At 39.3% G+C, this 27,523-nt stretch overlaps 1 protein-coding gene across 5 annotated transcripts in view; it reads left to right on the top strand.

Annotated features, from left to right (window-relative positions):
- The window catches only part of ulk4 (unc-51 like kinase 4), an 84,905-nt gene extending 57,382 nt beyond the window's left edge, over positions 1–27,523 (top strand). For 3 of the 5 annotated variants that reach the window (XM_006794903.2, XM_006794901.2, XM_006794902.2), the window contains exons 30-36: positions 1,399–1,447; positions 3,103–3,208; positions 9,982–10,148; positions 12,001–12,102; positions 15,622–15,816; positions 21,738–21,826; positions 26,869–27,523. In XM_006794903.2, coding sequence (XP_006794966.2) covers positions 1,399–1,447; positions 3,103–3,208; positions 9,982–10,148; positions 12,001–12,102; positions 15,622–15,816; positions 21,738–21,826; positions 26,869–26,929 — 769 coding nt within the window. In that variant the 3' untranslated portion in view covers positions 26,930–27,523. Of the gene's footprint in view, positions 1–1,398; positions 1,448–3,102; positions 3,268–3,962; positions 4,822–9,981; positions 10,149–12,000; positions 12,103–15,621; positions 15,817–21,737; positions 21,827–26,868 lie in introns of those variants that run through there. The other 2 variants (XR_437056.3, XR_437057.3) reach the window with 2 other exon arrangements.

Here is a 27,523-nt window from a genome sequence, read left to right as displayed (position 1 = left end):
CAACTAAAGATAAAGTTACACTGTGCTTATACTTTTGTGGTGCTGATGACAGCATCCATCAGAATATCTCAGTTCACCAAAGTAAATCTAACAATGTAATCATAAAGGGATCTAATGTTACTAACTAAAACCACAAAGTTAACTTTTAAACAATAGTTACATGATGCCCAGGAAGTATGTGCAGTGGTGTAGAGAATATGTTATCATCATGAAACATGCTTGCTTTGTTGTGGCTCTTTGTATACAGGGTAGGTGAGAGGACATCAGTATCTGATGGAACAAGGAAACATAAAAGAACAAACACTCACAGAAGACAGTATATAAGTACAAATTGCGTGTAAGTGGTTAAAAAAAAAGACGCTTGAGCTCTGAGGACAGCCTGAGATGATCATTTGGTATTCTTTGCTGTTCAGATGTTCTTTTTACTTAGTCATCTGACTTTTTTTGTTTGTTTGTTTTAATGAAAATACCTCCAAGTTAATGAGCCATTGTTTTCAGTTTCTAGAAGCAGCACACCAATAAAATGCTGTCCCATATTTGTAATGAAGTGGAACATTTTGTTTGCTAATTTTAAAAAAAGGGCAGTTTTTTAAGTTTAAATCCACGTTTCCATAGGTTGAATGATCCTGCTGGAGAACCTATAAATCATAGTTAGAACATGGACAGATTTATAAATCAGTGGGCAGGCTTTGTTACCGTCAGAATATCAACACCTGTCTGATTTTTGCTAGTTCACTTTACTGCCTGAATGCTTTCTTGCTTACTAATTCACAAAGACCCATAAACAAAATGTGCGTGCATATATGTAGACACTCCACCCACTCAGTAACTGATTGAGGTTTAAAGAAGATCAATCAAGAAGTAGACAGAATGTCATTGTTAATATAAACATCCATCTCCCTCCCTCCATCTTTCTTCTTCTGTGTCTCTTGCCTTTTCCCCCCAAGCTTTTCAGTGTGGATTTATCCACATTACTCCTTTTTATTTTCCATTTTCCTCTCATTCGTTTGTTCCTCCACCTCCTCCACCTCACACCTCTTCTCTAATCTTCCCTCTTTTTCCTCCACTTTGCAAAATGTAATCTTTTCTAACCTTATCTTGCTTTAAACTCTCATCACCTTTTTCCATGTCCTTCCCTCTTGTCTCTCACCTGCTTTTACTTCATCTGCTCACATCGCTTCTTCTCTTTTTCGTCTCGCAATTCCACTGGTACTAGACGGAAGTCATTGTACCAGAACTCCACCCTTAATGAAGATGAAATAGCCAATTTTATCTGCTTGTGTGAGAGTGTGCAAACAGCATGCCCGAACAGCACATTTAAAACATTAAATTAATTCCTTGCCCTGATTTTTCTGCTGCTACCTAAAATGTATATTCTCTTTTTCTTCTCCTTTTCAGGTTGATCAAACGTAGTAGGATCCTACCAATGGTCTTTCAGCTCATTATGGTAAGAAAGCAGTGATGTTTCATCATTTAGTCTTCAAGCCAGTATCTAAGTTACTTTACCAGTCAAACTGGTCAGTAAATTCAGTGCAGTTTTAAAATAAGCTCATCAAAGTTTGTATTATTGTAGCATTTCTATTCTGTTTATATTCAGCCTATTATGTCTGTTTCCTTCTTTTTGGTCTCTCCTTCCATCTAACCCTCAAATGTTTATGTAAATGAGTCTGAATAATGTTGACCTATTAGAGGGCTGGTGTAATTGACTGGCAGGTCAGCAGCAGAGAGGAGGAACAGTTAATAGAGTGAAAAGATGAACTCTGCTATTAAGATCATGTACAAGGGCTTGCACGCAAACACATGACACTCGTCTGTTCTCAGTGAGCCATAACAGTGTTTCCAGTAAACCATTTCACCTGACCCTTTTTGCATGCGAACAATTTAATGCACCCACCAACACAGTACAACCAAACCAGCTCTAATTTATGCTTCACACAAACACATGCACTCACACAAACGCGCACACTCAATAACTCTGTTCTGCATGGCTGCCTGTCCAGCCCCAGCTAGCTGATACAGAATTTTAAACACTGCTGTCCAACAGCCTGATTAACTCGTCTCCTGATTGTTTACTCCTGCCTGAACCAGTCATGTCTGTCTCCATTAGTGCCGTCTATATTGCTCACATTTGAATTGATTTATACTCCCTGAAACTCTCTGATGTAGATTGATTACACCTGTCGCTGGTGATCACGCTTGTCATGGAGAAACTCACCTAATTGTATTTGTCTAAATGATGTAGTAGTTCTGCTTCAGACATGAAAGGACCTCAGGATGCTGGTTAGACCACGGCTCTGAACGGGGTGTTAGCCGTGCCTGAGGTGGCAAAAGACTGATCAGAGGGGATTGCTTGCAGTAAATGCTTTAACAAATCCTGCCTGGCTGAAAGTGTTCACAGTGCAGCTACACCGCTTGTGCAAGTCAGATACTTATCCCTTCATGTGCAAGGTCCAAGTTAAACTTTGGTTTGCCGTTCCTCACTCTCCATTGTCAGCTTTATGCTTTTAGTGAGAACGTACAGTACAGTGCAGTATTTTTATAGCTTTTTAGTCTTTAAAGATCAAAATAGATTAGCTTTGTCATTTGTGGCTCCTGACAGGCAGTTTGTCCTCAGCACAAACTGATGTCATTGTCTCCAGCCGCAGGCAATTGCACATGATGAGTACTAGCCAGACTAATCACCACGTACACAGATCACACCGATGTGCACCAACCCTGCAGGCAGAGCTGGTGTATCTCAGAGAGGATCAAATAGTGAAGTGGGGGCAGAAGGGGGAAGGAGAAGTGAATAACTGTAGGAGGGAGGAGAGAATATTTTGAAAAGAGGAGAAAGATGAAGTAAGAGGAGTAAATAGGATGGGTAAGAGGGAGGTGAAGATTACACTTTCAGTCTTTAAAAACAAATAAATAAAGGTGCCTTTTTTAATAAAACAATCCACTACTTTATTAAATAATTAACTGTGTTCTCAAGACAGTATATGCAGTATAAATAACAAAATGATAACAAAACCATGTTAGATATTAGCTGTTTTGGGTTAATTGTGAAATGTTATAAGCAAACCTGTAATTTACTTATCCTGTGTCTGTCTCATGTTTTTCTAGGCCAATAGAAGTAACGTTATCAGTGGGATAGTCCAAAACGCAGTTGTTTTGCTCTGCAATCTTAGTGAGGGCACAATTCAGGATCAGCAACCACTGTATCAACAAGGTAGAGTGTGTCTGAATTCCTCATGGAGAGAAAGATCTACATTTTCTCTCCTTTAAAAGGTACTAAATTCTTCTTATATTTTCCTGCATTGTGTTGCAACACATGTACTATTATCAAGGACACTTAGTCATCGAAAGGCATCTGTTCTGCTCACATTAGTGATTGTTATGTTACTTGTTGACATCATTGATACCCGACCACACTGTAGTGTAATGCTTATTCAGGTCAGCAACCTTGGCTGTGTGTGCCTGAGGCGGAGGCCATGCTTTTTGTCTCTCAGCTACTGTGAATAATCTGAGATTTTCCTGTCAATTGCAAGTGATTCCAGGGGATCCTTAGGGAGAAGTCAAATTTATGTTTTTTGTTCTCTTGGTGTGAGGACATTTTTCAGAAGTCTAGTTTAGGCCTATTCTGGCCATGAAGATTGTGTTAGGGATTAGGACTTTAATTAGGAGGAAGCAATAGTGAGGCACAAAGCTTTGGTACACTGTGGATGCCTGCCCAGAGTGTGTGTGTGTGTGTGTGTGTGTGTGTGTGTGTGTGTGTGTGTGTGTGTGTAAGTAAATGTTTCGGGACCCACAGTTCAACAGTGTGATTGCAACACCACAATAACACACATTTTCTCAAGTTTCTATTTGAGGACTGTGTTCATTTCTTTCTTTCTTTTTTATTCACTCATCATTCTGTTTCATTTTGTCCATCTTTATATACTTGCATACTAACTCCTCCTCTCCCTCTGTTTCCATTGGGTCAGCAATGCAGCAGTCTTGAAGTCAGCATCATTATCATCCAATCAGCACCTCTCTCAACAAGAATTTGTCAACCCAGCACTAATACTGGCCTGGCAATTAACGCTATCTCCACTCCTCTCCTCTTGTTCTCCTCCCTCCTCTCCTTTTTGTCTCGTGCTATCAGCCACTTTTCCAATCTACTCAGCTCACATCTTGGCCCCTCATCTCCTTTCCTTCCTCGCGTCTGTTCCCAGTTTTATCCTCTCCCATCTCCTCTATTTTGGGCTCCTGTTCTGCCTTCTCGTCTTTCTCCCTTGTTTTCCTTGTGGTCCCTCCAGATGAGTGTGGTGATGGCAAGAACGAAGGGAAAGGGAGAGAAGGAAAGAAGAGGAAAAGGGAGGAAGCGTGTATAATTGGGTTTTTAAGGTGTGACAGAGCGAGGAGGGGAAGGGTGGTGTTCTTGTTCATGTCTGTGTGTGTGTGTGTGTGTGTGTGTGTGTGTGTGTGTGTGTGTGTTAGGAGGCAGTGAAATAGACAGTGAAGAAGAGAAAAATAGGGAGGTGGGTTTTTTGTGCCTGTGTAACTGTATTTGTGCTTCTGTGTATCTGTGAGAAGAGGGTGTGTGTGCAGCAGTGAATGCAGGAAAACCTCATATTTGTGTGCATAAGAGAGAGAGAGTTGGGGAGATGAGGTTTATAATTGGGCAGATTTGCCTCCGACTGAGATAATACCCCCTGGGGAATGAAGACAGAGGAAGCAAAGAGGGAGAGAAACAGAGATAGGGAGGAAGAACAGAACAACGGAGGAAAAAAAGAAGATGGCACAAAAGCATGAAAGAGAAAAGGGATGGAAAATGACGGAGGCAGAAAAGCAAAATAGGAGGTAAAAAGAGTAGCATGAAGGTGAGAGAGGGAAGCATGGGACACACAGAGAGCGAGAATGTGTTGAATCTGGGTTGGAGACAGCAAGGGATAACACGCTAGAGGAGAAAATTGGAGGTTAAGATGAGTGACAGTTTGATAGCAGAAGAGATTTTGGGATGTAAGAGGGAAGAATAACTTGATGCCTTAGTGTGAGATTTCTAAAAAGAGTAAATATTTTAGGTGATAATGGATGATCGGCTTTAATTTGAAAACATGCAGCAGACTAAGGAAGAAAGTTTAGGCTCTAATCTGATCATACACGGATATAAAGCCTAGGGCTTCTCTGCCGAGAATAAATTTGAGACCAATTTTGCAGGCACACTGGCATGCAGGCTGTTATTTAATAAGAAAATGGTCACATCTAGAGCATGTCAAGCTCAGAAATTCAGCCCAACACTTCAGAAATGTTTGCACCTTGAGTGAACCTTGAGTTTGGTCCTGGGCCGAGTGTCAGTTAAAGTGTGCTTATCCTTTTAATTAATTAAAGAGCTCCTCAGGGGCTCTGTTTGTCTTCAGAGTTCTTGACAGTCACTGTGGTGCCTCTCAAGGTTAAATCAATCACACTTCATTTTTCATTATTTCTCTTGACCCTTGTAAGAAACTGAGATATTTCAGAAAATCTTTTCTGCTCCGATGTTATCTAGTTTCTTTCAATTTGCATTTATAAATTCCCGTTTCAAATTGGTTTCAGCATAATTTCCCAAATGCATTCTCTAATATAGTTCACACTGTGTCCATATGTGTCCAGTCAAAAATAATGCCCCCCAAGCATAATTTATACCATAAAAATCTGTCTTTGTTAATTAAGGGTGCAGTATTTCAATGTTTCATTGTCTTTGCATAAAGTTACATGTCTTCAGAGTCTCTACAGACCCAGAAAAATAGAAAAGATTACCATGCATGTCTCTACAGATCAAAAAGAAAAAAATCAACTGTTTGGGTCTGCAGCCACCTTGAGAAGGCTATAAATTTAGACAACAGACTTGGTAGCTAACTGACATAAATAACACATCATTAACTATATGTTGGTTCGCTAAAGTCAGTTCACATTAACATTAGGGGTACTCAGGCAGAAAAGGCATATCGGGCAGGTTATATTTGAAACTTAGACATGGAAGATTTGGAAGCATAAACATTGTGTGGTCCAAAGGTCTGTTATCATAGGAAATGTCACATTTATGAGTTATGGTACACAGAATTAAAATCAGCTAAAATATTATTTATTAATTATATGTACAGTACATCTTAACATCTTACATATTAAACTTAATTGTTACACCTCATAAAGCAGCAACACTGATCATTTTATTAAATATGAAAGAATTTAGACAGTTTTTAACTCTCAGTGATGCCGCAGTTTTTTGGACCTGAAGTGGGCGGAGTTTTGGACTCAGATTACTCTGCAAGGCTCCTGACTACGGTAGCCGTAATGCTCCGACAATCCATCAAGCAGTCTGGCTTCGTAGCTTACCAAAGACGTACTAAAACATTTTTTGACAGATTTCTGAGTGCCATATACCACATAAAATCGGTTTGAGGTCAGTAAGAACAACCAGAATTCATACATAACACGCACCGGATTATAAGGCGCACTGTCAATTTTTGTGAAAATTAAAGGATTTTAAGTGCGCCTTTTAGTGCAGAAAATACGATAGATGTTTGTGTGGTATACTATACTATTATACACCACATTCTATAAGCAGAAAAACATCGTCTTATAGTTAGGTCCATATATTTGGACACGGACACGTTTTGTTTTTCTACCTGTTTACAGAAACATATTTATAGTTATATAATGACCTTAACAGAAGTTATATAAGTGGATATAATGTGTAGAGCTTTCATTTGAGGTTGTCTTCATTTAAATTTGAGGAAGGGTTTAGAAGTTTCAGCCGCCCTTTTTTTAAAAGGACCACAAGTAATTGGCCATGAAATGGCTTTGACTCAAAGGCAATTTCATGGGCAGGTGTTGGCAATTCCTTCATTTTGTCATTACCAATTAAGCAGATAAAAGGAGTTGATTTGATGTGTGGTGCTTGCATTTTGGAAGATTTTGCTGTGAACAGACAACATGTGGTTGAAACAAGGATCACTTGTTTCACCTGCATGGAAAGCAGGTGAAACAAGTGATCCTTACGCTGCAGAAACAGAAGAAAACCACCATTATCCATGGTGAAGAGAGCCCTTCACAACAGCCAACCAGGTGAACAACACTTTCCAGGAGGTAGGCATATCAATATCCAGGTCTATAATAAAGAGAAGACTGCATGAAAGTAAATACAGAGGGTTCATTGCAAGATGCAAGCCACTCATAAGCCTAAAGAACAACACAGGTCTGGAAAAACATCCTTTGGACAGATGAAACCAGGAACAACCTCTTCCAGAATGAAAAGGAGGAAACCCAGCAACTGGTGATGCCCATGAGTTCAAGACTTCAGGCTGTCATTGCCGGCAAAGGGTTTTCAAATAAGTATTAGAAATTATTGATTTTACTAATGATTTTTACTAGTGAAAGATTTTATTTTCAGTTCTTTGTCCAATTACTTTTGAGCCCCTAAAAAGAATGGATTGTGTTAAAGTTGCCTCTGCACGAAGACTGTAGGTGCTACCATTACTTTTTTCTCAGTTTAATTTTAATGTGAATTTTGACACAAGAACATAACTTTATAACAAAGAACAGATGTGATGCTTGGAAGAGCCAGCTGTAGGACTCAGGATGACTGAGGATAAGGGCTGAACAGATGGAGTGAAGGGCAGGCGATGGTGGAAGCATGGTTGGTTGGATGGACAAGAAGCAGCGAGCCATAGCAGAAGCAGTGTTAAGTAGGGGTGAAGGTTTGTCTTTAAGGGTTAGGGTTAAATATGCAAACTATTGCATCCCATATCTTTTTCTTAACACCTTCTCTTGACCTTGATGTAAAATGTCATAAGGCCCCCAGGAAAGAAGAAGAATTTATGAAACCATAACCATTTGTAAACACTTACATTAGGCTTTATAAATATGCATCAATGGCAGATGCGGCTCATTAGACAATGAGCAGACAATGTGGAGAAAGTTTTGGACCATTCCTCCTACAAAACTGTTTTAGTTTATCCATATTTCTAGGATGTCTTCAATGAACAGCTCTTTCCTCATTGTGCCACAACATCTCACTTGTTAAGGTCAGCACTCTGACTTGGCCATCCCAAAACATGAATTTTCATTCTCTTTCATCCATTCTGTTGTTTATTTACTAGTGTGATTTGGGTCAGTGTCTTCTTGTATCACCCAGGCTCTCCTAAACTTCAGGTCATGAACTGTTGCCCTGAATTGTGCTTTTAAAAGTTCAAGATACAATTTTGAATTAATCAGTCCCTCCATCAGGCCCCGAGGCCAAACATAGCTATGTGGATTTTTGCCAGAAAGTTCCAATTTTGTCTCATCTGTCCAGGAAATATTTGTCCCACAAGCAAACCGGAAATGTGCTGCTTTATTTATTTATTGTTGGACAGCCTTTGTGACCTTCCATTAACACCATTTCTAGTCAGTGTTTTTCATTGACACACAACACAAAGATTAAGCAAGGTGTAAAGCTTTCTGCGGGTGTTTTGCTGTCAGTCAGTAGTTGCGGTATTGGTGTGATATTTACAGACTGTCCATTTACTCAGTTTGTAGACAGCTTGTTTTAGTGCCAGCTGATGCATACCTTTGCATATGCTTTTGTAACTTTTCCACCTTTGTCCACCCTTAAAAAGCTTCTGTTAAGGTCATTTTAGTGTAATTAAGGAGTCATTTACAGAAGCTTGTCTTGTTTAAAAAGAGCACACTTGGTGAGTAGTAATGATCAGCAAGTATCAGCAGCATAATACACAAAAACTATCTAAGTGGGACTGTGTTGTCAAGTTGCATTAACAGGACAAGTCTTTTTTGATTGAACAGTCAAAAGTAGAGCAGCTTGTCTAATTAATTATGAGACTGTTTGACAGTGTAACAGTACATCTCGCTGACAGCAGGCAAACTTAATGGCTTTCTAGTGTCTGCAGTGTTGCACTTTCACTCTCAAAAATAAACACACGACATCCACAGTCTAAATAAAGATCTGTTGGAAGACGAAAACAAAACTGGGTGTATTTTCCCTAGTGAAGACTATGATTTAATACACATGGTTATATAACTAAGTTTTTGTGCACAGAAGTAGAAATGAAGGACAAATCTGGGCGTATTGATTGTCTAGGTATTGTTATATTTATGGGCACTGCATGTGTCATGTCTTCACTGTGACTATCCTCTGTGTCACTTTAAATTTAATAGTGATATAACATGGGTTTGCACTTTAGTAGGTGCTATTCATAGCTTTGCAAGAGGTAACAACCTCATGTTGTACATTGGACAGTTGTGTAGGGAGAGACTGAGTGAGGTGAGAGAACAGACAAAAAAAGATAAGAATGAGTTTTTGGATGAGTGTGTAGTGAGTTGTCTTGCTGCCTCTGCTGCCCTTATGTACTTTCTCATTAAGGGACTGTAAGCCTGCACAGTTCAGTGTCGTATTCAAACAGTTTGCTCTGATGTGCAGATTGGTAATAACAAAATGTTAATTGAATTAAGCTTGCATATAGGCAATCAATCTGCTCTGTAGCTGAATCAGAGCCTGAAGTTACAGATATTTATGGGTATAGTCTAATTTTTTTCCAGCTATAGAAACATTTTTGGTTCACATGAACTTAAAGATGTTCTTGTGAATGTAATAATGTAATTGCGGTAATGTGCGTGAATTGCGTTTTGTTTCTCTTTGTTTAATAAAATGTATCGTGAACACAGGGCCCCTCAAAAAAACAAACATCTAATATATAGATCATTATAACATATAGAATATATTAATTGATACAATTTGTATTAAACTAAAGATTTTTGGCAGTTAAAGTGACAAAGCCGTCCTTAATTAATTAGGTTCTCTTATATTATTATCCTTATTTTTTATGTTCATGGCTTAATAGGTTAACAATTTATATAGGCTGACAAGTTCCCAGAATGCACTGGGCATATCCAAAGCTCTGCAAAGATACAAGTTACCAAGTAACCCAAGAAAACTAAGAAATCATAGTTCAGATACAATCTTCTCCACTTTTCTTGAATACACAGGGCTTATTGAGGTGGTGGTTTGTACCCTCTCAGAAGCTGCGCTTGCTCATCTAGATAGAGAGGAGCATGCTGGAAGGAAGGTCGGCCACGTTGTGCTACAAGCTCTGTTGGAACTGCTTCACAACGTCCTTAAGCAAACATCAGTTGTTGTCCGCTCTGCCCTGCAGGTATGAACACTCAGACACACCTGATGAACACAAACTTTACAGCTGACTGATGTCCCTTTGTGATTTCATCATGGTCCTCAAAGATGCACAGAGAGCAAACAAGAACTGCCATGTCTGAAAGATCATCGCTAGTGATGTGAGCTAGTTGTCCACCTACAACCCAGCAGTTTTCAGTTAAAGAGTCACACCGGAAGAGATCCGGTGCGCACACTGCAGAGGTGCAAGTACAAGAGGAAATAACAGGAGTTTAACTGAAATAGCAGCCAAACTAGAAACTGTGTGAGCATACCAGAGAAGGAGATCATGAAAGGGAGATCATTCAAATTTAAATAAAGTGTGTTTTTTGATATTTTTATGGGCCCATTCCCCTAAAAGAAACTTAAAGAAAACTAAATATTAAGGTATCCAGGCATAATTTCAGTATCACACACTTTAAAACGCTCAACGGTCCTTGCAAAGACATCCTTAAAGAGCCACAAGCCTTAATTTAGAAAATAATACTAAATTATTGTTATTTGTTAGTTTCTCTTGGCTTCATCTTGTGAAATTGGTCCTTTTAGGCTCATGTATGTCCTACAGTGATTCACCACTTTTTGCCAACTTCATCTTTGGTGAGTGCGGATTCACCAACAGAATCACAAAGTGTACTTCCTCAAAATGTTGCCCTTGTATCACGTCCCTGAAGGCATGTGTCTGTGTGTGTTTGAGTGTGTGTGCCCCTTGAAGTATACAGTGAAAGCTAGCAGGTTTAAGCAACTGCAATATTGAAGTTGTGGACTCAGGAGAAAGGGTATGAAGTCCTGAATCCCTGGGACGCACGCACACACACACACACACACACACACACAAGCATACACAGAGGGGCCTGTCTGGCTATGTCCCTGCGGCCTCATTATCACCGCTGGCTTTGTCCTTAGCTTGCCTCACTACATACACATCCACGCGCACACACTCACACTCTCGGATTGGCACACACACATCAGCCCCCATCTCCCCATAGTGTGCACCCCAGCCCAGCACATACATATTAATGCCCGGACAGGGGGTGGGGGGACTAAAGTGAAGGCAGGGTAAAAGACTGGGTGAAAGAGAGGACAGAAAAAAAGAGAAGGATGGGTGGAGAGATAGGAGAGACTGAGATGGAAAAGGCAACAAGCAGAATCTGCAGCGGAAATCAATTCTGCGAGAAATGCAAAGCTCATTAAAAAGAAAACTTCTGCCCAAACCAAATTCATTTGGGTAATAAGGTTCTGATAAGGAGAAAGGACGTGACTAGACCGCTTTTCTCAAAATATTACTCAGTTGGTCAAGAGGGAGCATGTCAGAGATTATATACAGTACACTACAGAAGGAAAAAATAGGACAAGCGCAGCAGAGACTTTGGGAAAGAGACAAAATATGTGCTGTTATTAATCACATTAGCCCATCACTAATTGGCCTGAAGTTCCACTACAGGCAGGAAGTGAAGTAAAATAAGCCAAAGTAAGTCATAGAGGTGCTAATAATGAGGGGCAAAAGAGATGACGCCTTAAGAATGAGATGCAAAAATAACTTTGTGACAAAAAAATGTTCAGCTTATGTTATCCTGAGAACTTAAAGAAGGTTTAGAATAACATAATATGTAGAAAAAAAACAATTCCCTGTCTTCATCTATCAGGGTGTCTTTCTGTGTATGTCTCAGTTTGTCAGAATAAGTCTTGGCAGGTCCCTGGATCCATCGTTATTGACTGTCAAATCTCTATAAATGATTTAATGTGTGTGTATGTGTGTGTGCGCGCCTGTGTGTGTGTGTGTGTGTGTGTGTGTGTGTGTGTGTGTGTGTGTGTGTGTGTGTCTTTGCACGTGTGTATAGAGCCAGAGGCTATCTTGTCCAGCAGCAGAGACGGAGGCAGCAGAGAAGCTGCTCCTAGCCAACAGACCCCTGAGCCAACTCAGCACACACCTTATTCACATGGTGAGACCAACACTCACAGATCCTGTGCATGTCTGCGCATGTAAATGTGTTGTATGCATATATATTTTTTATGGTTGTTTCTGTTTGCATGTTTATATACATGTAAATATATGCTGGATACAGTGGCACATATTGTGTTCTTGTACATAACACGTGTGTGTATGTTTTTTAAATGCACTATGTTGTGCAGAGCTGATGCTCAGGTGGATAGGGCACATATCACCTGGGCTAAAATTAGTCACATATACAGCTCAAAGTAGGTTATTCTTTAGTTATACACTAGGTCTCCAAATAAATCAATTAAGATCAGCAAAATGATCAGCTGCATCTGCATCTTGACTAAATATGTTAAAATCTAGAGAAATATCTCACTGCACCACACTGTATGTGTTTCTTTGTTATTGTAGGAGTTAACTGGACAGTTGAAAATGCGTCCATGGACCATCTAATTCCTTCAATTAGAAAAGCTGTGTGCTCCGTGAATATTGTGTGTCTATTTAAAACTGATGATTGTCTACATTTACTGAAGTAATTGGTTTGCAGTTATTACAGTTATTAATCCCAGGCATGTGCAGTGTCTGCTGGTACTAACACAGAACCTGATGAAGTCTAAAAACAGGAAGATAAGCATTGCAACAGTGTTGGCCTTTTGTTATCTCTGCAGCCAGTCAAACATCCATACCCACTGACACTAAACACAAATAAATATGTGATTAACGATATGGCGCCTTGCAATGAGATCGCACCAGCTGGGATGCTCATCAACATGTTGATGTTCTTGCCCCAGAGTATTTAGTAGTCATTAGTACATTATTATATGACACTCGGTACTTACTCGGCCAAAAAGAGAGGGTGCTATGAGGCAGCACACTTCTGGGAAGTCTCCGCCAGAGAGACGAAAGAGGAGGAGACTGTGGGGGATTTTTAAAAAAAAGAAGTCTCCAGGGATGGAAACAGACACTACACTTGACACATCGAGTGTTGTGTGGAAAAGTAGGGTGACCGAGCAGCTGACACACCCCCAGCCTTTGCATATATCTATAGACAGTGTTGGGGAGTAACGGAATACATGTACCGCTGTTACGTATTTAAAATACAAAATATGAGTAACTGTATTCTGTTACAGTTACCGTTTAAAAAGGTGGTATTTAGAATACAGTTACTTTGTTGAAATAAATGGATTACGCGGCGGTACTTCCCTGTTTCATATTGTGGCGGGTCAGGACTCTTTGGGTTTTGTTTGGCAGCTACGTTCTGTTGTTCCAGGTGGCAGCGTTACGGTTGCCATGGTTACAGGGTGACGCTCTCGCTCTGCGTGTTTCCTGGGTGAGAGAGGCCTTTTTGTTGTTTTTGTTTTGCTAAGCTAATGGGCAGAATGCAGAATGTAGCATCATGGGCAGTGTAGTCCGTGCTGCAGGGAGAATGGACTGCCATACTCGTTATGTGTCTGTGAGCACGAGGTGGGAGAAAAAGGAGAGTCGAAAAGTACGAGTTGTCATTGAGCAAAAACGGGAGCTGGAAGCATGTAAATATAATAATAACCACTGCAGCCAAGAAGAGTGCCTGACAAGCCCAGTTGTAAGTAAGCTATTAAAACTTGACTGTACGCTTTGTTCGTGTTTTCCTCAGTTGGAGCAGTCTTTCAACGCCTCGCTCTGTCTCTCGCAAGCAGAGTTGACCCACACAACAAAGTAAAGCTATTTTTCGGCTACTAGCCCTACACGGAACCGTATTAGTCAGAGGTCCCTTTACTACGGTTCGGAGCCGCGGACCTTCAGTAATAGTAATAAATCACACAGCAATAGTACATTCATATAGTTGTAAAATGCATGATAATATGTTAAGTAATTCAAAGTATTCAGAATACGTTACTCTCATTGAGTAACGTAACGGTTACAGAATACATTTTAGGGCATGTATTCTGTATTCTGTAATGGAATACATTTTAAAAGTAACCATCCCAACACTGTCTATAGATAGATAGATTGGAATCAAAGTAAAGGTATGAAATTCTCCTTGGACTCTGGCCACATTGTTATTAGTCTCATTGTCTATTCTCCCATTTAGTATCTTTTGGTTGTTGTTGTACTTTCACACTGACAATGACAGAGGATACAGACAGTATACTTTCTTTTTTTTAAACAATGATTTATTGATTTTTTTGGAACAACACAAACGGCAACAAATCAGCACAACCAAATACAAATAAGAAAAAGAGATGAAAAAAAAAACAAATACAGGTACATGAGTTACAGATGTACATGTCTGGGTCAAAATATGTACAATGTTTCACATTTGAAGTCAAGGGAAAGAAAAAAAAGTGGGGGAGAGAAAAAAAATACAGACATTAAATATTGCATTTAAAAACAAAATGTGATCCCCCTTTATGTAATAGCACAGCAAGGTCACGAGGTTGATGATCAAGCAAAGACATATCCTACAGAATGCATCACAATTGCCCTTTATGATGGCACTAAGGCACTCCATTGGCAGCACCTTGAACATTTCTCTGTACCATTGTGTAACAGTGGGGGGCTGTCTCTGAATCCATTGAAACAGTACACATTGCCTCGCTAAATGTAAAAGTTTACCTAACAAAAGCATCTGTACAGAAGACAGAGAGAGCCCTTCTATAGACAGACCCAGAACGAACAGCACAGGGTTCAGTGGGATCTGGTGAAAGATTGAGCGAAGCTCTATAGCAATATTTTTCCAAAATCTAGTAATTAAAGGACATTGCCATATGCAATGGTAGTAGGTCCCCACATCCGTATTGCACTTTACACAAAATGGAGAAATCTGAGGATGAATTTTATTTAGAAACTCTGGCGTACGCTGCAGTCTGTGTAAGATTCTGTAATGGCTTTCCTGGAGTCTGTTACAGGAAAACAATTTCTTGGCACATCTAAAAGTTTTGGACCATGCTTCTGCACTAAGCTGAACTTCGAGGTCGGTTTCCCACCAAACCCTGGCCTTATCAGTGGTTACAAAATTCAAAGACAATAATTTCCCATATCAAAGAGATAAATTTCTTTTTTGTGATTATTTCCTCATTAAATTTAAGAAGAAAGCTTTCAATAGGATTCAAAACAAGTTGATTGGCTGGAAATTTAAGGGAATTTACAAAATGCATTACTTGCAGGAACCCAAAGAAGTGTTTCTGTGGTAAATTATATTTAATTTGAATTTGATTAAAGGCCATAAAACTACCCCTTTCAAACAGATCGCAAATAAATCTTATATTTTTAGAACGCTCAATCATCAAATATACTAATGCCAATACCTGGAGGGAAAGCTTTATTCCTAATTAGAGGCTGTAGACAGGATACTTTTATGTTTTGTTGACTGCCAATTTTACTTGGATTCAAAAGTTACCTGGGTGCCATTATTGATTCTACAGATTTTAAGATCCAGTACACATAGTAAAAAACTTGATGCAGAACCTGAGTATCCAAAATAGAAACATGTTCTCTTATACTTTAATCTCTGCATGTATTCACTGATTATCTGTCCATGCAGCTGTCTGCTGAGAACCAGGAGATCTGGGAGGAGTCTGTTCATTGTCTGTCACTGCTGGTCCAACTTTACTGTGGAGAGGGTCCTGACTGCCTGTCGCCTTCCTGCTTACGAAGCTTCTCGCATGTGCTGCGCACTCGCATGCACACTGAGACCCCCCGAACACAACGTACAGCTCTTAAAATTATTAAACGACTAGTAAGTAAACATCCACACAGACGGACAATCAGAAAAGCTTAACTGAACACACTGACATTTTCACATACACACGCTCATCAGAGCTCATGAACATTTTATTGGACGTATATTTTGTGTTCCATTTGTGTTGAACCTTGGTTCTATATTTGTAATTTGAGAGCCCTGCAGATTTAACATATTGGAATTATAGACACATAATTCTATATATATATTCTATTATGTGTATAAATTATACAAACACAAGAGTCAGTTCTACTGTGCTGCTGTTCTGAAAATAACGTGTACTTTCACCCAAACGAGACTGACAGAGAGAGCAAGGCAGAGAGGGAAAAATGTTGGGCTTCTATCTGCCTGTCACTCTGTTCAAGTGTCTGTCCAATTTTGTCTCACAGTCAGAATGACTACTACAGACCAAAGCTAGCCTGTAGTACCGTGTACTGCAGTAAAACACATTGAAATTTAGTAAGGCTAAGGCTCCCCAGACAAAACAGAAACATTATTTTACTCTGGTAGCAGTGGGAAGGACTGAGCAGCTGCAGCTGGCATTCAGGATTTAACAAGGTGACAGTTTCTTAACCCTGACAAACAATAGCAACATTTTATGTGTCTAAAACAATTTAATATTAATAGGAACATGCTGTGAATTGAGTGAAAATGTTGGCCCACCTCCTGATAATTTTGAATTTAAAACCTTGTTAAAATGTTAACTAAACTGCCAGTAAAATATTGTCTGACTAAGGCAGATAGTTGTGCAGTAGTTAGATATTTGGTAGACATCTTACATGCTTTGCTAGCAAATGAGTTCACATTGAATGTTTTTGTGTTAAAAGATTTAAGCCCAGTGCCAGCCCTCGTGGCCAAGTAGTTTACTGTTCATGTGACATAGCCGCAACCCGGGTTTGATTACTTTCTCAGTTCAACCTCACCTTTTTACCCATAAAAGGCTGATGGAGTATTGTCTTCACCCTGCCAGGTGGGTGGACGGTGTGGACACCCAAGTTTGTGAATACAATGCAAACTTGAGAACGAAGTAATGGAGCACTTTCAGATTGATACCATAAGTGCATCTACTAAAAATCTCTGACAAGTTGGAATCTCAGTGACTTTGAACTCAAGGTCAGGGGTCAGAGGTCAAGTGTTCCGAAAATCTTCTGAATGTGAAACAACGTAGGAGTTTCAAATTGACACCTTAGGTGTATCTACTAGGAGGCTGAGGGGTATCACTGACTGCCATCGTTATTTTTAAACCATGATGTCAGCATTTTCTGAACATTAATTGCGTTGTTCTAGTTGTCGAAACTTAACCATACTTAAGAATAAGTTATTTAAGTGTGTTGATATTGGATTTTTAATCAATCTGGTCTCTGAATTCTCTCTAGTCTCTGGTCACCCACTGAATTTAATTTAATTCACTGAATACATATCTTTTTAGAGCTTAATACTAAAAAAAAAAAGAGGCAGGGTTGGTGAGTCGGTCCAGCATAAATGCATTTTAGGAAATCAACATGAAGTTAGAAAAAATAGCTGAATGTTCAGCAGAACCCTATGAATTATGTAAAATGCATTTCTAATGTTTTGGCTTGGCCGCAGGGTCATGAGATTCTGCATGTGTGATACAAGGTCAGCTGTCACCCTGAGATCACATGATCTGACTGAAGGCTGTGCCTGGAAGCTACCTTGTGTGTGCATGTGTGTGCGTGTGTGTGTGTGTGTGTGTGTGTGTGTGTGTGTGAAAGAGAGCGAGAGAGAGGCAGTGTTTGCATGTACTCGTGTATTTTTGATTCCTCTTACTAATTATTTCTAGCCACCTGAACCACCCACACACACAAACTGTCACACACGAGCTCTTAGACGTATCTCTTCCTCTTTCTGTCTGTCACACCACATTTGTCCTCATGTGAAAACTCCATTATTACTCCCCGTGCTAGTCAACAAAGTAACATCTGTGTGTGTCTTCTCTGTCCTGATCACCACCCTGGGCAACAAACACACATCACAGCAGTTACTTTCAACTATGTAGCAAATGAGAATATGTAGCTAGTGGATGAGTCACCAAGCAGCATCCCGCACGGAGTGAGCAGCAGAACTCATTTATTTGCTTAGAAAAAGCCTCTGTGTGCATTTGGTCATTTCACTCATTACAACAGTTAATTTAAAAGATTTCATTTTTAAAGTTTGTCTCTCTCTCTCTCTGAGTGCTTGTTCGAGTTCTCCCTCTCTCTTGCTCGCTATCTCTCATTCTCTCTTTATAGAGTGCTTAACAAAATTATTAGACCACCTGTCACAAAAAAAGAAATCTGTGAAAAACTTGATTAAAAATTACTGAGTTAACTGAACTGGATCTGCATTTTTATACCTAATATTGAGCCGGCACATTGGACTTCTCTGAACAGTCAGAAATTAAAGCATGACATTAAACAACTAAAACAAATTTTTCTGTGCAGGTATCCAAGTAAATAATTGTTGTTTGGCATTTTAATCAAAATATAATAATATGGTTATTTTTTTTTTCTAATTTGTAAAACTGTAAATTAAAAACAATTCATATTTATAATATACATATAATTATATTTTAAAATTAGAAATATCATTTTGATTAAAGAGTGTAGGCATACTGGTGGATTAACTATTACAAAAACATAAAACATGATACTGGTAATTATCCTTACTGTTCATTTAGAGCAGCTGTAGCATAAACCTTACATTGGGAGGTGGTCTAATAAATCTGTTAAGCACTGTATGTATCATAGACAGTTAGTTCAAATGTATCAAAACATATCCATCACCCACAACATGCTTTTATACAGAAGACTCACATTCTCTTTCAAACACACATTTACACCCTCAGACAAGTGTCTGCCCTTCAGAAAAAAGCTTTTTAATTATTTTTCATTGATTTCAGGGCTCTGATAATCTCTTTCAAAGATCCTGCTAATAGCTTGGAAACTACAAGGGAGAGGAAATGAAGAATGTATCATGTTGGATTTACTACAATTTTCAACTTGTCTGTCTTTCATATTTGAGTAACAACTTGCAAAGACCTACAGAAAAACAAAATGCTAATTAGATTTGAAACAATACGTTTTTGAAAATAATAGGCATTTATTATCTTTTTTAAAATAATATCATTTCTCAGTCTTTAGAGTTATTGGTCTTCCTCTGGCCTCTCAGTTTATCATGTTCAGTCCCTTCATGTATATGCAAAATATCTTTAACAAACTCAGTTCACACAAAAACTCTTTTAATCAACTGTAACTTAACTTTTTCAGCAGCCATAATGTTCACTGATCTGATATTTGGATATTTGCATATGGATATGTGAGCCATGGTTGACATTGTCCTGTTTTTTTACTTGCTGCTTGTTAACCTCACAAGTGTCCTGAAGCTTCGTCCTCTCTCACCTCCAGAAGCTCAAATGTCTCAGCACACAGTCTCAAAAATGTCAAAGTACATTATGTCCAATTATTGTAAGCTTTTACAGTGCTCAAGCCAAAAACATGAACCGTTATTTATCTTTTAGTCCCTGTTTGTTTTCTAGCTTAGTTAGACACCCATTAGAATTTCCTTGGAAGCTGATGATTTCATTATGACCTATTTTCAGTGGGAAAACTTTGTGGGATTTCCTTTACCTGCAGGATTGATTTCATCGAGATAATTTCCCCTGTCATCAGTGACCAGTGATATTTGTGCCAGAGAATTTCTAAGCAGAAGGGAAAAGTTTTGGTATTTATGTTTCAAGCCTTGCTTTTGACTCCAAGATAATTCTCGAGATTTTTTAGGTTAGAAGCTCTGCATTTTTAGACCTGAGTATTTAAAATAACTGTAAAACAAAAAATCATTCCTTACTAGACTCTTACTTAAACACACACACATACAGATCACAGCAGTGTCTATATCTGTGCACGTCTCTCTTTCTTCCTCTGTCTGATCTCAGGTACGTTTTCCTTGTTTGAACTGACTGTTGAGACAGCCCTGCTGTCTTTCTGAAAGGCCACACGTCTGCCTGTCCTCTGCTGTCTGCCTTGAACGCCTCTCAAATCACTTTAAGATCAGTATTATTGAGTTAGGGTTGGTTGGCTAGAGATGGAGACACATGGAGGATAAGGAGGTGGTGCTGGTGGTGGTGGTGGTGGGGGGGGGTCTGGAAAGCAAGGATGAAGGTTTGGTAAGTAGGTATGCTTACGTGTGGTTTCCATGCAGACACAAATAGCCCCTAATCATGATGGGAAATTACAAAAACTATGTGTTTGTGAAAACATGAAGTGCAATTCACAGTTTCACTTACAGCTTTTCACTTCAAGCTTCCTCCAGATAAGAAATTCAGTCAATCCCCCCCACCTGCTAATGCCTCTCAGAAGAAAGAATTTGTTGGGATCCTTTTTGTTAATATTCAGAAAGACAACTTCCTGTTGAAGAAGTAACTTTACTGTGAGAAGTTATTGAATATTTTTTTCTGTTTTTCAAAAGAGAAAAACAGAAGAAACATAGAAACAGTTGACATTAGAGGGAGTTCCCTCCTGTCTCCATATTCCCGTCAGACTGTCCAGTTTCTAGCATCATGTGCCCCACCGCAGCCCCCTTTGTCTCCTCCTAACCCCGTTTCTTAGCAACGAGCATGCTGTGCCGCCACAGAGACACAGGTGATGATGTCACTGGAGATCAGAGAAAACGCATCCAACAAATAGACAGGCACATATCCACTCACACATTAAACATCTGAAGAGACATACGCCGAGGCATTTTTTATTCTTACAATACCGTTTTTGTAACACAAACTTTTTCAGCAGTATCAGACCTTAACCTAGCTTTGTGTTAAACCGGCGAGAACTATTCTGTGTGATCAGTGAACACACCCTCACACAAGCCTGGGGTCCAGGTGTTCCTGGGTGGGTGAGGAGCCTAGACATGGTGTGAAGAGACATGTCAGGACAGGAGTAAAAACAGAGGAAAGACAAAGAGCAGAGATAAATAATGTAGTCTGAGAATTCAGTGAGGGGGAAAAAAGAGATATGGTTGTAAGCTGATGCTTTAACCTAGTTTAATGTACTGTAGCAGAATAATTAAATATATTTAAACATCAGTAGATTATGAGTAATATTAATATCAATACGAAGAGTGGTCTTATGAAGAATGCAGCCACAGTTCTGTTTTAAATATGGCTTTAGACAAATCCTTTATCAAGTCACTTATTTGTTTCTGTGATCCATTAGGATCCCACCAGCTTCAGCTCTAACCAGGGATACTATTCCTGGCGTCATCCATACATTTATATGTATGTGCAGACTTAAACGAACCCACTCTTCTTAAATCATTGAAGTTCATAGAAACCTTACAACAGGACATTAAAAACAAAATGCAATGATGAGTTTTCCAATGATCCAAAGAACATTCATTCTATAATGTCACATCAATTACAGCCTTGAGGAAAATGAAGTTCATCTCAAGGAGTTGGATGCTTTGGAGTGAAAAAAAAAGGCATATATATGTGTGTGTGTGTGTGTGTGTATATATATATATAGATATAGATATATATATAGATATATATATCTATATATATATAGATATATATATATCTATAGATATATATAGATATATATATATAGATATAGATATATGTATATATGTGTGTGTAATTAGTCAAACAGACCACAAAAAGAAACATTATATTAAGTATTCTTTTAAGATCACAAGGGTTAAACAGGGAGCTGTGCCAGAACTGACTAAAGGTTAAACTTCACTTTTTCTCTGCTTTGAGTGATGTGCACATTTCACCACAAACTCAGTAAGGCCATAAGTAAAGTGTCATCACTTCTTATTAAACTGTTCCAACAGCGTGTCACGATCTGTAAAGTAACTCACTGCTCTTATACATGCAGGCTGGGGTGAACATTTATTCAACCTGTGTCGCTCACTTTTTTCAGGTTCAGGCTACGGACAGGTCAGATTGGAGCGAATGTCCTGAGGGGGCGGAGCTAATGAGTCTACTGCACGATATGACCACATCCAACAGGTGCATGTTTCTGCTGTTTGTGTGTGTCTTATAGAGGATCAGCTCATTATCCATCCCAGTAATTTGATATAACACAAAGGCATCAGCTGCTACCCGAATCAGGATCCCCCACTTCCTGTGGGATCCTGAGATGATTCCAGGGATACAGTCGTAAGAAAATGTCTGTGAACCCATTTGTATTACCATGATTTCTGCACTGTTCTTGTCTGATAGAAAGTTACTTACTAGATAATAACAGTATACTTAGTTTTAAGATATTTGCTGTCAAGTACACTAATTAAGGAGGTAAGACTGTAAGTATGGGTTGTTGAGGTGCTCAACAAAATCAAAATCTGCTCCACTAACAAAATATTGGTTGGTTTGAACTTTTGATAAAAGTATTACAGCAATACACAAATCTGTAAAAGACTACAGAAGGATTTTTGAAGATCTGGATGTTCATCTTTATACAATAAGATAAACTACAAATGGAGGAAACTTAAACACCAAATAAGATTGGTGTCAATAAAAAGCCATGAAAAAAAGCCATATGGGCCAACAAAAAAAGAGCAAACATACTGGGAAACACCAGCGCCTAAAAATAATCTCAGTGGCACGTCCCACATTTCCAAAGAATCCCACTGATGTCTCACAGCACTTCAGAGATGTGAGCAGAGGAGACAAACGTTTTAAATTAAATGAAACTTAATTTTTTGGAAGGGAAAACAAGAAACAAGAAAAAGAAAAAACAACAACAAAACCTCATCCCAGCTGTAAAGCACAGTGGAGCAAGCACCATGGTTTGGAGCTGTTTTTCTACATTATTTCCTGGACACATTGCGGTCAGTAGAGAAACCAACTGAATTCAAAATTGTAAAAGAAGAAAACAAATAAATAAAAGCTTGACAAGACTGAGTCATGTAACTTGAGAATGGTTCAAACAGCAATCATAAATCAGTTGAAGGGTTAAAAAAGAAGGATATTCAAGTTTTGAATGGAAATGTCAGAGTCCTGATCTTACACTGACTGATGATGTGACAGGACCTGAAACAGAGAGGTTCAGTTAATACATCCCATAATTATTAATGAACTGAAACTGTATTGTAGAATTGGTTTTCTCATCTTTGTCTAAGTCTCATAAAGAGCTACAGGAGACATCTGAGGTTTGCCAAGTTTTAAAAAGTGAGCGATTATTTCATGTTTTCTACACTTGAAAGAGCGCAAGATGATTAGTTTTATATCAGTCTATAACTGTGACTTACAGTGTTTAGACCATATGAGTAATAAAATGAGGTCTGATCATTTTATTCCTCAAAAATTGTAATTGTATCAAATCTACCTTTAGTTACCCTCCTTTATTCAGCCTGTGTGACAGCAGCCTGTCAAAGACACCAGCTACTCTCCCTCCTCCCTGATGAAGCGACTCCCTCTGTTGGGCTCTGCTCAATAAGCAATCATGGCAAGTTGCTCTTAGTCTCACCTGACAGAAAGGTGAGACACAGAGAGTCCATCAGCTTTCTTTAGTCTGTGAGTGCATGCAGTATGTCTGGCTATGTAATCCATGCTTTCCTATTTTGTTTTTGAGACCAAATCTCCAAGCATACCGATAACAAATGATTCTGGATTTTGATACTGCCCATTCCCACGTCTTATTATTTCCATGCATGTCAGAACTGATCTTTGTCTAGTTAATTGACAGGACATGCGCCTGTAACAGAGCAGGGTAGCTTAATGGCAAGAAAAAGCTCTGAGATGAAATATGTACACTATTAAAAACGTATATTTAAGTCTTAACATCTGTTACCAGGGACGGGAAACATAATCTGCACTTCTCTCTTTTAAAGAAACACGAGTTTTGAAACTCCAACAGCCCTCTTTTATCTTTAAGTATAAAATATTTTTTATATATGTCTAATCCCATGCTTCACTCTGTGGGTCAGTAGTATTAATACAAATACAGTCGTCGCCTCCACCCACCTTTTCATATATGTAAAAAAATATGTAAAAATCTTTTATATTTACCATATGAAGGAGTTTGTGTGTATGTGAGTGCATGTTTTCATGTGCACACCTGCATCTCTGCATCTGGCTGTCTTTTATGAGTATGTCAGCCAGTTGTGTTTCCCCTCATAGGGCCAAGGGTTTTGTCACCGTAGTGACCGTGCTTCTTTTGATCTTCTGATGTATGAGACTAGCAACCTTTCACACACGCACATCCACACACGCACACACACATCCACACACAATGAATACACACAAATAGAGTCCTTTATTCTCATTTATATACAAACTCTCTGCAATCACACATACACCCTGTCAGATCAATAATGAAGGTGTATTGTTGCCCTGCTATAGAGGCCTCTCCTATTCTGTGCTCCCCGCCTCCCTCTTTTCTCCTTGGTCACCCTTTTCTTCCCCCTTTGTCACCCTCCTCTCCTCCTCCTCCTCCTTCTCTCTTTCTCCACAATTTTCTTTCCTTTTTCTTGGTTTTCTTTCGTTCGTTCCCTCTTGTGCTCTCCCACTTCTCCTCTCTCGCCTCATCTCCTCACTCTCCTGTCCCTCTTTGGTAGATGAAAGCACAGATCAGCTCCAGCCTTTGAAGTGGCAGAGACTGGCACCCTCCCACTGGTTTAGCAGGAGGAGGAGGGGAGCAGAGGTTTTAGGAGAAAGGGCAGGAGATGAGAGGAGTTACAAGGAGAGAGAAGAGGAGTGGAAAGGGATGGGAAGAAGGGTTGAAGAGAGGTTTTAATTGAGAGGATGAGAGGAGCTGGCGCCGAGGTAGGAGACGGAAGAAGGATGGAAAAGAGAGAGGGGAGGTCTGGGCTAAGATCCTAACCCAAATGATGTCATTCACACTTTGCCATGGCAACCTGAGGAATGCCTTTTCAAAACCTCAAGCCTGACCAAGGGTGAAGGGTGGGGAGGAGCAATAGCGTATACTCCCCGTTCCTGAAGAAAAATCATTGAGGTTCTCAACATAAACCTAGTTAATGCTGCTTTCAGTGAGTCAAAGCCTCAGTAATATCTGCTCAGACAACAAAGACAGATCAGAAAACTGCACAACTCTTCTACAAACACACTCTGAGGTCAATCATTCAGAATTTTATCAAAATGCAAACATTAACATGGTGAAACTAGCTGCAGTGTACACATGCAATACCATTAAAAGAATAGTAAGCTGTCTGATCTTCCTTGAAAGTCTCTAAATGTAGTGGTGGGCTGATCACACTAATCTCTGGGTTGAATTAAGCAGCTAAAGAGAAAATACTTCACCCATGAAAAAAAAAAAGTTTACAGATTTAAAATTGGCGAGCCTCCTTTGTTAACCATTCAAAGTCATCTCTGTGCACTTCTGCACTGCTTCCAGCACTCGGGTTAGTTTTAGATTGCTTCATGGGAGTCCCACTCTGAACACTTACCACATACCCATCTGATATTAGCATGGACCTCAGGCTTGTGCAGAGAGAGCACATTATCTGGATCTCTGGCTAAGATCCAGAGAAGAGTCTGCAGTGTCTGAGCACAAAGGTGTATTGTGTTTTGGTTTTGTTATTTAAAATGGCTTGTACACCATACATTTGTCCCCCGGGATCAGATTATCAGCAGTGACTTTCAATACGATATCTTGAGGTGTCAGAGGGAGGACTTTTGCCACAAACACAGTGAATTCCAGTGGCCAGAAAAACACATTTTAAGTTTTGTTGTTGCTCAGTCCTGATCAGCACTATTGTTGCCAACCACTCACTCTGCTCATGAGGTTTGGCTCCCTGCAGCTTTGTCATTTTCCCCAAACAGAAATTCAAGTTGAAGGGCTGCATTTCTGCAGAAATCAGTGCAGAATCAAAACTGTAAGAGGACAGAGTGGGACAGACAGCACAGCAGGAGCAATGGAAGCATCCTAGTGGGACACAATTGATCAAATGCAAAGGGAGGAGTGGCCAGACTTTTATTTGAAGCACAAGGGTTTTTGATTACAACTCCTGATTGTTTCTTGCTGCACACTAAAGACAGTTAGCACAGGATTAAATGAAGGCAGCGGAAACGCTTAGACTCACATTTTGAAATCATTTAGTTGTTTATTTAATCTGAACAAAAACAACAACAACAATAATCTTTGGGTTGAGTTGTGTTGAGTTGTGAGTGAGTCTACCGCTAAAGGAACTGCAGATGATTGTCTTCTTTCTGATGAGTTCTTCTGTTTGTTTGTTTTCTTAAATAATGGAAAGCACACAGATTCCACACAGCAAACATCCCACATGTTGGTGTAAGCAGAGTGTGAGGCTAATGCGATACTGTAATCTAAAACCAATTATTTTATTTTCCGCTGTTCTCTGTGCAGCTGTGTCAATTTGAGGCTGTTAAGAGTGCAAGGATTTAATGAGTAACCAAACTCTAAAGTTTGTCCTAAAACTTTTATGGACCCAATTTATGTTTTCCAGATCCACAAACTTTCAAGGGTTTCCGAGGCCTCTGGGAAATGTGTTAATTAGGTTAATTATGTAGGTTTTAATTAACTAAGAGGGGTGGGTGGGCTTCTTCTGGCCTGGCTGTCAGGTTGCCCCCAAAGACACCTGGGAGTAAGAGGAGGGGGGAGGGGGTGATAAGAGGGGGAGAGCAGGAGCAAATTATAGACAGCCTAGAGGGGCCTGGGCAGATTGGATGTTTTCATCAAGTCTTAATTATCATATATAGATGTATGTTTGTACAGAATTGTGAAAATCATTATTTATACACTTGTATATGTTTTTTTAATTGTCTTACTACAGAGCACATAAAATATTTATTTAATAAGCACAGGTTCATGTGGGCTGAAATTGGGATGTAAAGTTTTATTATGTTTGCGGAGCAGAAATAAATGTAGTAGTCTTAATTACTAATTCAGTCCACTCAGTACCATGCTACGTGGCTGCACCTGTTTCATTGCTCAGCATGCTTAAGAACCCTGATCTATTTTATTGTAATTGTTTCTTTGATTAAGCTGTTTGCGCTCATCACCGGCTAATTATCACTGGATAGATAGCATGCCAGTAATACTACTCTTTTTTTATGTTTCCCCATCACAGGTATCACACTGATGTCACTGGCCTGGCTGCTGATATCCTTCAAGAGATCTCTGAATCCTAAAAGCTTTCAGAGCATTCAGCCGTGCCTCCATATGACTGTCATCATTTCAAATTGGATCAGTGGCAGTAACAAATATTAGTGTGTCACTAAAATGTCTTGACAGGGCAATCAAAACATGCATCCAGTGTTCATCAAACTTCACAGGATTACAGCATGAGTGTTAATTTGGACTGTCATTGGCATCACAACACTGACCTCTGAGTGTGTCAACACACCTCGTGTCATCAGCAGTGACAGAATATTAGATCACGCATGCCGTCACGAGTCATAGATTTCTACTTTGTAATAACATGAAGCTAATGCGACATCTACAAACTCTTTTTTTGTTGGTATTCCAGCACTAAAAAGGAAGTTGTTCTGTTTACTTTTAGCAGACTAGTGCCGTGAAAAACCATTAATACCAAAGTGGTTCACCACATCCACTGAGTTGTGTATAAATCATCCATCTTTGCTTTTACACAAGTTAGGTCATATCATTCTAATTAAATCATTTTCCTGTCCCAGTGTATACCTGATCTCTGCCTACTGTTACATTCCCAATTGTTTTAACTGGATATAATTACTTTGCATAATTAAATATACCATTACTGAGAA

This window comes from Neolamprologus brichardi, chromosome 11 (assembly GCF_056152115.1).
Source record: "Neolamprologus brichardi isolate AB-2024 chromosome 11, ASM5615211v1, whole genome shotgun sequence".
Classification (NCBI taxonomy): Eukaryota; Metazoa; Chordata; class Actinopteri; order Cichliformes; family Cichlidae; genus Neolamprologus; species Neolamprologus brichardi.
Note: the sequence above shows the minus strand (reverse complement) of the source record. Positions and strands in the feature narration are given on the sequence as shown.